Source organism: Octodon degus, unplaced genomic scaffold (assembly GCF_000260255.1).
Source record: "Octodon degus isolate 3935 unplaced genomic scaffold, OctDeg1.0 scaffold00031, whole genome shotgun sequence".
Classification (NCBI taxonomy): domain Eukaryota; kingdom Metazoa; phylum Chordata; class Mammalia; order Rodentia; family Octodontidae; genus Octodon; species Octodon degus.
This window is the reverse complement of record NW_004524607.1, coordinates 1,290,358-1,300,929: the sequence shown is the minus strand read 5'-3', so window position 1 is coordinate 1,300,929 and position 10,572 is coordinate 1,290,358. Positions and strand designations below refer to the sequence as shown.

The 10,572-nt window shown below is 43.4% G+C and overlaps 1 protein-coding gene across 1 annotated transcript in view; it reads left to right on the top strand.

Moving 5' to 3' along the window:
- Positions 1-10,572, top strand: part of Blvra (biliverdin reductase A) — a 16,480-nt gene that overhangs the window by 5,171 nt on the left and 737 nt on the right. Inside the window, exons 3-4 of the mRNA XM_023713365.1 lie at positions 3,893-4,000; positions 5,812-5,983. Coding sequence (XP_023569133.1) covers positions 3,893-4,000; positions 5,812-5,983 — 280 coding nt within the window. The remainder of the gene's footprint in view (positions 1-3,892; positions 4,001-5,811; positions 5,984-10,572) is intronic.

Below are 10,572 nucleotides of genomic sequence, written 5' to 3'. Positions count from 1 at the left end.
AATAGGGCTCCATATATACAGGCTGGCCTTGACTTGCAGTGATTCCCTGACTCAACTTCTTTTTCTTTTTTCCACTTTTTGAGACAAGGTCTTACTATGTATCCCACGTTCACTTCAAGCTTACACTGATCCTCCTGCCCCACCCCTCCTGAGCTCTAGGATTGCAGGCAAGTGCCATTACACCTCTCATCACTGTCGTGTAAAATGTACAGGCTGGCCTTGACTTGCAGTGATTCCCTGACTCAACTTTCTTTCCCAAAAAAGTTATATTAATGGCAAACATGCATAGGAAAGGATGCTCAACATCACTAATCATTCAAGAAATGCAAGCCCAAAGCACAAGGAGATGCCATTCCTATGTGTTAGGATAGCCACTGTCAATAACCACAAAGCTGAGAGCCAGGGGTGCTGGTGCACGCCTGTAATCCCAGCACTTGGGAGGCTGAGGCAGGAGGATGGCGAGCTTGAGACCAGCCTGGGCTACAAAGTGAGCTCAATCCCAGCCTGAACTGCAGAGCAAGAGCCTGTCTCAAGAAGACAAAGTAAAACAAAAATCCTCAGAAAACCAGTATCAGTGAGGATTTGGAAAAATTGATGGAAATGGTATAGTCACTGTGGAAAACATGGAGGTTCTTCAACAAATTAAAAATAATTTTAATTATTTTGGGTATATGGCAAAAAGTACTAAAAGTATTTTCAAGAGGTATTTGCATTTAAATATATACATATATATATATTCTTTAAAGAAACTTTAAAAACTGTAAAGCATTAAAAGCATATATATATATATATATATATATATATATATATATATATATATATATATATATCAAACAAAAAATGTCCATTGATGGATGAAAGTGAAGGGACGGAGAAAATTAGCAAAATAATTACCAAAATGTTAGGCAGTCTTAAAAAGAAGGAAATTCAATCACATGGGTGAATCTTGAGGCCGTTATTCTAAGTGAACCAAAACATTTACAGGTAAGACAAACGCTGTATGATTTTACTTGTACGCAGCGTGTAAAGTCGCCAGACTCACAGAAATGGAAATTAGAATGGGGAGTGGGGCGTGGTGAGCACAGGGGTCACGGCATTGCTAAGTGGACACGTAGAGTTTCAGTTTCTCAAGGTAGAAAGGTTGTTGAAATTTGTTGTACAGCAATGTAAATATAATTATGAACTTTAAAATGGTCAATGTGACAAATTTGGGGTCTCTTTTTCTTACCACTCTTACTACTACATAGCCCACCCTGCGTGATTTTTTTAGAAGGGTGAGGGCAGTCGCAGTGGAACTGATAGAATTTGACACAATTACTGAAGCAGAGTAATTTGAAGGGGGTAAATGCAACTCCATTGGATAAACAGTCTGTGAAGTCAAAATATATATTTGCCGGGGAGATGGCTCAGTAGAATAAGTGCTTCCCTGGCAAGTGCAAGGGCCTGAGTTCAATCCCCAGTTCCGCCAAAATCAAAATATATATTAGAGAATCTTTAAAAATTTAGGTCTTTTGTAAACCTCATTGTATTGAAATACATAGAAATCTTTTTGTATGGTCATATTCACACTATTATTTATGAGAGCAAAATATAGTAAATTTGGAGTCCAGTAGTAAAAGAGCGGTTAATGTAGACGATGAAGCATTTTATGGGTAGCTTATGTGGACTCTAGAAGTTGTAAAGATGTTTATCAACAAATAAAGGGTACATTTTGCAAGGTTGACACGCTGATGCTGGAGCAGCCTACTGGTCTTAGATCCTACCTGAGAATCTGCAGACAGACCTGGCATTTCTTCCAGGGAGAACCAGAGAAGCAATACCGTGTGTTTCTCACATTCCGTTCTACCAGGTGGCACCCAACTTATGTTTTCACCATTGCCAGTGCCACTGCTTCGTAAGGTGATCTCTGCAAAGCTGTTCCACTGAAGATTGCTTTTTTCCCTTTTCATAACTGAATGATTACTTTGCGAGGAGGAGATGGATTGAAGCTAAGTGAATGTGCATTCTTAGCCCTTTTCTGATGAGTCACAGTTTGCAAACTCATGGCTTCCCGTTTTTCTTTAGTGGGCTAAAAGCTGTGACTTAATTTTAATATGTCCTTTGGCATGCAATTCAGATTCACTTTGCAGCTTCTGTTATTCTTTGAGTGTTTATTTTCTGGCACAAAGTGGTTTGGCACAAAAGTAGGCTACTCCTGTGCACTCTCAGCCTCAGCCCTGGGTTAGCAATTTCCCACGTAGGTACTGGTGTTTTTTATTTTTTATTTTTTTAAACTTAAAAATTTTTTTATTTATTTATTTGGTACAGGGTCTCGCTCTGCAGTTCAGACTCACAGTGATCTTCCTGTCTCAGCCTCCCCAGTGCTGGGATTACAGGAATGTACCACCACCCGGTTTTGGAGGCCTGCTTGGAGCAGGGCCAGCATAGCATGTGGTGCTGGGGAGCAACTCAAGTCCTTGCACTTGCCAGGCAGGCACTTAGACTGCCAAGCTATCTCCCCAGCTCAGTACTGCTGTTTTGATGCTATGACTTGGATGCTAGATGTGCTTATTTTCCCTGGATCTCTGTGTTTTTAGGCCTCTGAAAGGAACAAATCGTGGAATACTGCATATCAATATCTATCTGTCTGTCTGTATATCTATGTTAATCTACACATATACTATGGACACCATGTTTGTTTATCAAAATATAAGTCTGGGTGACAGAAAAGCATAGAAGCAGTTGAAACACAGTTTCTCTAATCACTAATACAGTAAGGCTCCCGGAGAGAACACTGGCTTCCCAAATGCAGTCTAGGTTTCTAGATGCCGAGGAGGCCCTCAGATGCGTGGGAAGAACTAACTTTAGGAAGAGAAACTTCTGCTCTTATCCTATTATTGCAAATCATGTTGTGCCATTTAGTTTTTACAAAGTCATTTTGTACCAGAAAGCTTCTGTTTAGTCCAAAGAACTCTCTTTGGTGTGTGTGTGTGTGTGTGTGTGAGTGTGTGCCCATCCTAGGAACATTTCCCAAGAAGTCAAGATTCTGTTTTCAGTGAAACATGTCATCACTTATACTTAACACTTTCTTTATTTTTTTATTTTTTTTATTTTAGGGAAGGATCTAGAGGGTGTTCAGGGTCTCACTACTAGATCAGACTCATAGTGATCCGCCTGTTTACAGCCTTCCAAGAGCTGAGATTTACAGGCGTGCATCACCACACCCAGTCTCAGTTGCCATCTCAGCGCACCCTGGGGACGGGGCTGGCACGGCAGGCTTGGGGATCAAACCCTGGTCCCTGTGCCTGCTTGCAGGAGCTTTAATCTGCTGAACTATTTGGCCGGCCCTTAGACTTCACACTTAATCACAATGTATTTGTGGTATTTTTATGATTCTTGCAGCCTGCACAGGAAAAAGCTTCCCGGACCTAACAGTTTTTAAAGCTTCTTTAAAGAATCGAAGATTATAACTACTAATGTTAAGGCATTCTCCTCTCTGAAGGGAGGTGCATTTTATAATCATCTGGTTGTGCCAATCTCTTGAATGAAGAATCCTATTAGGTCCTATCCTTCGTCTGTAGAGGTCATTTTTTTTTTTTTTTTCCCTCTGCATCTTAGATTATTTTTGTCTTGCACTGCCCTCTGCTGTTCAGAATACAGCTCAACACCTTGCAACCTCAGGCACCTCCCTGGTTTCAAGTTGCCTTTGGGGACAGGTGCAAGCCATCAGAGATTTTCATTTCTCTTAGAAGCAGAGACCTAGGGTCCCCTTCACCAGTGTGTGTGTTGTTCTGGCACCTACCCGTGACATTGTAATTGCTGTGTGTCTCATGCTGAAGAAAGACAGGTGTAGCCTTTAGGGTGCACAGCTGAACACCGGGTGGTGACTGGTTCTTATTTTTTGTCATGCCAGGAAAAGTCTTACATGAAGAGCATGTGGAACTCTTGATGGAGGAATTTGCATTTCTGAAAAAAGAAGTGGTGGGGAAGGAGCTGCTGAAAGGGTCCCTTCTCTTCACAGGTGAGTTGTGTCCAGGGTCACAGGTCACAGGTGAGGTCGGAGACCAGCCAGCCTCTTGCTCAGCTTGGATCCCCTTCCTCTGGAGACCTTCTGACTTGGGACCAGTGTTGTTGTTTTCATGCTTCTATAGACAATGAAAATATGTGTTTTAGTCTTTCCTTAAGTGAGATTGAATTGCTGGGATCTTAGGTGAAGTGCGATTGAGATCTCAAGCATCTTTTCCTTGTGCACCAATCTATTAGGCAGAACTTTCCCTCATAAAATCTTAACAGTTGGAGGTTATTCTTATATAGCAGATGCTGCATGAAAACTCTTTACAAAAGCCTGGGAGGTGGGTGCTGAGAGAAGAGGATATTCTTCTATACATCTCCTTGAGAACAAATGGAACATACATAGTGCCTTTCCTCCTCAAGCAAGCTACAAGGACAGAAGCTTCTGCGTGGTATCAAAAGCAATGTGTAATTGGCCGTTTGCTTCATGGTGGTCATTCCTAAGCGCTCTGGAGTCCTCTGTTCTTGTGGTCACTGTAGATGATATCTTTGGTGTCAGGCCCCCTTTGCTGAGGGCTTGTATTACAGAAAGGTGACCTGTATGTGGCTTGGCTTTCTCAGGTGGTGAGAACACTTTATCTCTACTGTAGGCAGTACAGCAGAACCTCACTTCAAGAGGTTGCTATCTATGAAAAGTATGTAAGTTTTGTGGCTATGAGCAGTCATGTTGGATTTGTATGTGGAGCTGTGCTATGAATGTGATGTACGTGATCAATGAGGATTCCTAGGACAGACAGCCCTGTAATGTGGGTGTTTGCCACCCTCAGGCTACAGGCAACAAAACTGAGGCTCACGGAAGGGAGTGGCCACATTAAGTCACACAGCACTCAGGTGACAGCCTGCCTGAGGTGTGACCTGGGTTTTTGATGGCCGATGAGTTCTCTGTTCAGAGCTCTAGAGCAGGTCCTAGCCAACCCAGAAAGAGTTGTTGACTAAGCTTGACATCTGGGTCCTAGTAATTTCACTCATTTTATGCATAACTTTTTTTATGGAACATGGTCGTTGTCTGAAGTGAATTCCATAGTCCTAAGATACGTTTGGTGTATAAGGCACCGAAGCAAATGTGAATTTGTTTAAATTTTGCTTGTAACTTGGGCTGGATGCAGAGGAGAGTTATATGTGATCAGATTTCTCATGGGGACACTCATTTGTACACAAGATTATGAAGGAAGAGAAAACACATTGGCTTGGTTTTCTGACACTGAACTAGCTCTTCCCCAAAATAGAGGTGACCATGCAGGGGGAATGTTTTGGCTTGATTCAAGACCCTGAGGCAGCCAGAGCAGTACAGTGATGCACATTTACCAAAAGAACTCCAGAGCTGCTTCAGAAACACTAAGGATGCTGGGATAAGTGTGTCCTAACAGAGCATGATTAATGGCAGTGTGTCTTTTACTAGAATTAATTATTTTTCATTTAAACACACACGACATTTTTCAATCACCCCTCCTCTGCGTACATGAATCTAAATATATTAGAATCCTGGGACTCTTTATTATTTTTTGCTGGGATTGACTACACTTGACTGAAAAATTACTTTTTTTTTTTTTAAACAAAACTGAACTGAGTAAAACAGGCAAGAGGGAGAGATACCTCTGTGAGAGTTTCCATTTAGCCATCTGCAGCGTCCTCAGTACTAGCAATCATCGTGCACACCCTGCCAGGGAGTGTCTCCTGACCCTGTCTCCTCACGGCACTGGGGCTGCTCGTCCTGGGCCACCCCTTGCTTCCTGAGCTCATGCCCACTGTGGTTCCCTACAGCTACTCCCCTGGAAGAACAGCGGTTTGGCTTCCCTGCCTTCAGCGGCATCTCTCGCCTGACCTGGCTGGTCTCTCTCTTTGGGGAGCTTTCTCTTGTGTCTGCCAACCTGGAAGAGCGGAAGGAAGAGCAGTATATGAAAATGACTGTGTCCCTGCAGACCAAGAACAAATGGTAAGTCATGAAAGACCCTGGATTCATCAGGGTCCCTGGGACTGAATCTAGAATGTCCCTGCGGGGCAACAGCCTGCCTTCCCCACAACAAGAGCTGCCTGCTCTGAGATGTCCCTAATATTGCTTGATTCCTTGGTCCAAACATGCTGCGAGGTAAAGGAGACCCACATATGCCATTTGTCATTGGTGAATGTGGCTTCCACAACTCAGGCGACACAATTCAGCTGTGTCACTTAACAACATGAACTGGTTTATTTATTTTGGACACAGATTCTCCCTGTGCTGCCTGGGCAGGCTCCTGCTCAGGCTCAAACAGTCCTCTTACCTCATTCTTTTTAAGTAGCTGGCATTGCAGTTGTGCGCCACCGTGCCTAGCTGTCATTATTTATTTTTGATGATAAGGAAGTAGACAGGCAGGAAACATTATGACATTCAGCACTGCCTCAAACCTCAAGATTCTGTGTTACTTGCAAAACTCTGTGTTACATGAAAAAATTTCTTGGGTGCATCACAGTATTTGGAGTATCACAAATTTATTTTTATCCAGCATAAAAATAAAGCAGTGAATAAGTTGCATTGAAATTAATCTTAGGCTGAGAGTGGTGGACGCATCTGTAATCCTAGCACTTAGGAGTCTGAGAGGATCAGGAATTAGAAACCAGCCTGGGCTATAGAATGAGCTTGAAGTGAGTCCAAGCTATAAGGCAAGACCATGTTTTAAAACCAACCAGCTAACCAACCCCAAATTCTTTGTCATTTACAAGGCTGTACTGTGACCTTTTAAAACTATTCATGGGAATTCATTTGTTAGGTGACTTTAAGCCAACTTTTTGATACTTTGCATTAATAATTTTTAAAATTTGAGTCAGAATAAAAAAAATTAGTCAATGGCGTTGTCACTAAGGTGAGTAAAATAAGAAAAACTAATATTGATTTTATCTGCCTTATCAATGTAGTTACAGCTTCCTGGATTCCGTGCATGACCTGAACAGGATGTTTTGGCCTGTGGGTGAGCTTTGAGCACCCGTGAATCTTTATGATCACTTTCAGCATGGAGAACTTGGCTCAGACTTGTTCTTCAAGGCCCGTGGGTCCCTGTGGGATGTATGAGCCCAATGCTAAAGTGCACTGTATGTGATGGGGCAAATGCCTCCTTACCGTGTAAACAGTAGCCCTGGCTTGGGACTGTGCCCAAAAGAATCTTCAAAAGCAGGCCCATTTTCTTCCTCCCACAGCATCTCCCAGTTGACAGGCTGGATTCTTTTTCAGTCAGAAGTAGACATTTTTCAAAGACATGTCACCATACATTAGAGGCTACTCCCATTGTCTCAGGAAAGAACTCAAGTTACCTCCAGACAACATAGTACACATGACCAGAACTTAGGTAATAGGGTGGAGGAGACAATGGATGACCAAGGAAAGGGCTATCCAGGCAGGGGTCATCACATGAATCCATTTTTATTTATTTATTTATTTATTTTTAATTTAGTCTTATTTTATTTTTTTGTGAATTCGTTTTATAGACGGTATTGTTACTACTGAGTTCCAGGCATGCTTGGCCCTTTTATAAAGGCTTTCTCTTTTGATAGTTATACCAACACTCTGAAGTTGCTGTTAGTGTCACATAGGAAACTGAGGCTCAGGGAAGATATGGAACTTTCCCAAGGATGCAGGACAAGCAACTGTATAGCATTCCCGTGGGCTGCTCTTCTTCAGGCCCCAAGCTATGTGGCTCCTCCCCAGCAGAGCTCAGGAAAGGCACGGGAAGGACTGTCTTGGGCACGTGCCAGGCACTCTATTCTGTACCTCATGAGCATCATCACGTGTCAGCCAGACACATGTAAGTCCAGAATTAGACAGAAAGCCCCAGAGCCACTTACTCCCAAACCCACGTTTCCTTCCATTTCATAAGCAGTTTTCAAACGATGTCAAAATCAACAGTAACATTTTTTTAGGCCAAGTCTTTTGTGGATATCCAACATATAATAGAAACACACAGCCAGCTGCAGTCACACCTAGGTGGGAGGCGAAGCAGGAGGATCACTTGAGTCCTGGAGTTTGGGAGGCATTTAGGCAGCACAGCAAGACACTGTCTCCGAATAAAGAACCACAGGTTTCATGCCTCCTGTCGCAGAGTAGGGGAGCAGCATCAGTGCTGTACCTTGCCTGCTCTGTGCGTCAGGGATTGTTAGATCGCCTCCTTCCCTACCTGCTCATAGATGCTGACAGCAGGGATGTGGAGCTGGGTGGCCCCAAGAGGATGAGTGACAAGTAGCACTTATATAAGCAGGCAGTGCCCACGTCTTGAAGGCAAATATTTGCAAGTCTCAGAGGACGAGGGCTTCCCGAGCTGTGAGCTCAGGTTTGTGTTGCTAACTCTGGAGTCAGTTGCTGTCTGAGTCCGGAACATGAATGTCATGTCACTGCTCCTCTACCAGTTGGCAAGAAAGTGCCAATAGCCTGTGTCCTCACAGGGTCAATGTGATTCTGAGTTTTTAGTAGACATAGTCAGAGAATGAGGAAGGAGGAATCACCCTGATGTCTTCTTTCACATGTGCCCATGGTGTGGCCTCACTTGGTGCACTGAAGACCTGTCCTTCTTAAGCTTTTGTCCCATGCTCCATGGCAGACTTGGTGAGCAGGTGAGCCCAGAAGAAGGCTGATCTTACCCTCTGTGTTATTCAGGGTTCTCTGGAACAACCAAGGGTTCATGTGTGGACATAGAGGAGAGGCATTTTCTAGGGAACTGGCTCGTATGGTCAGGATGCCAGAGGAGCCCTCAGCCAGCTGGACACACATGGACACCAGTAGCGTAGCTCAGGCCAAGGCAGAAGGGCTCAAAATGAGAAAACTGATGGTTGCGACTCTTGGTTCAAGGCCAAAGGCTGAGAGTTCAGGGAGGGGAAACTCTTGAGTTCAAGGGCAGCAAACCTGGATTTGGGATGTCCAAGGCAGGAGACCATTTCTGCACCATCCTTCCAAGAGACAGACAAGCTCTTGGTCTACTTATTCTCCCCATGCCCTTGGCTGACTGGGTGGTGCCTGAGCTTATGAAGGGCAGGTCCTCCCCTCCTAGTGCGCTCAGAGTTTCATGGTAAGCTTTGGGAACACTTTGACAGACACAGACACAGTCATGCTTTGCCACGCTCCTAGGTATTTCTTCATCCAGTCATGTTGATCCCTAAAATGGCCCATCACACGCAGGTTGGGGGAGCCCTGATTTCCATCAATACCCAGTGTGTTCTCAAGTTGCCTTTCTGTGCCCTTTTACACAGCCCGCCCCTCACAACCCAGCACTCTGGAAGCAAATAACGAAAAAGTTGAAGGTAGTTTCCGATAGCCTTTGCATTTTTGATTCACCTGCTTGCCCCAGTGAAGCCAAATGGGAGAGCAGGGGAAATCCCAGCCATCAGGGTGAGGTTTTCTTAGGCTTTAACACCACTCCTGCCCCCACTGAGGGTCTACCTTTGAGCCCAACAGTCCAGCCCAATTACCTTGGCCCTGGCTTGTCCCTACGGGGAAAGAAAAGGGAGGGGGAAGCAAAGAGAAGTAATCCCAGGGCAGCACAGAGTCATTTCATTCCTAGCACTTTGTCCTAAGAGGGCAGGAATACATATGAGTGTTTATAGACGTGAAGAGGTTGAATGCAGGATACCTACATTAATTCACAAATTGGAAGGAGCTTAGGTATTTGACAATGATAAATTACTAAATAAATGACATAATAATATGTATTAATCAGAGTAATCTGAAAGATCAGCAACATACTTAAAAATAAGCAGAAGGACCATCATTTTAAAATTGTAGCTTTATAGTTTACGTGTCATGTAGATATAGGTAGATATTTGAAAAAGGGGTGTTGAACTTCAGGTGCTTTAAGAAGAATCTGATTTTTTTTCATTTTAAATTAATTTTTTTTCATCTTTCATTTATTGATTTGATATAGGGTCTCACTACGCAGGTCAGACTCGTAGTGATCCTACTGTCTCAGCCTCCCCAGAACTGGGATCACTGGTATATGCCACCACTCCTGGTTTTGGTGGCAGTACCAGGGATTGAACCCGAATACTTACACTTGCCAGGCAGGTGCTTACACTACTGAGCTATCTCCTTGGCTTTTTTTTTCATTAAAAAAATCTTAATACTATAGTTTTTTTAATACTGTAAACTTCTTAGAATATGTTCAGAAGAGCAAGACGGGTTGTAGTGAAGTGGTAATGCACTGGGTTATTGAATAAAAGCACAGGGTTTGAGCCCTAGCATTGTGAAATAAATAACAAGAGCAGATTTCATATACTTTTCTTTCCTGATATTCATGGGAGCTCTTTAGGTCAAAATCATTTTAGGAGAAAATTTTATAGCTTCCCATAAGCAAATATCAACTGTTATGTGCTATAAAGAAAGAAACAACTTAGAGAGAGCACTGTGGAGAAGGCAAGTTTATCCCGTTTGGATTCTAGATTTCGATGAGTGCAACTATGTGCCTGAAGGGCACATCTGAAATGGGAAGGGAGCTGCTGGGTGCCCTGTAGGGGGCACCTCTGGCAGGAACCCCTTACACATCTGATGGAAGAACTCTAGGAAATCAA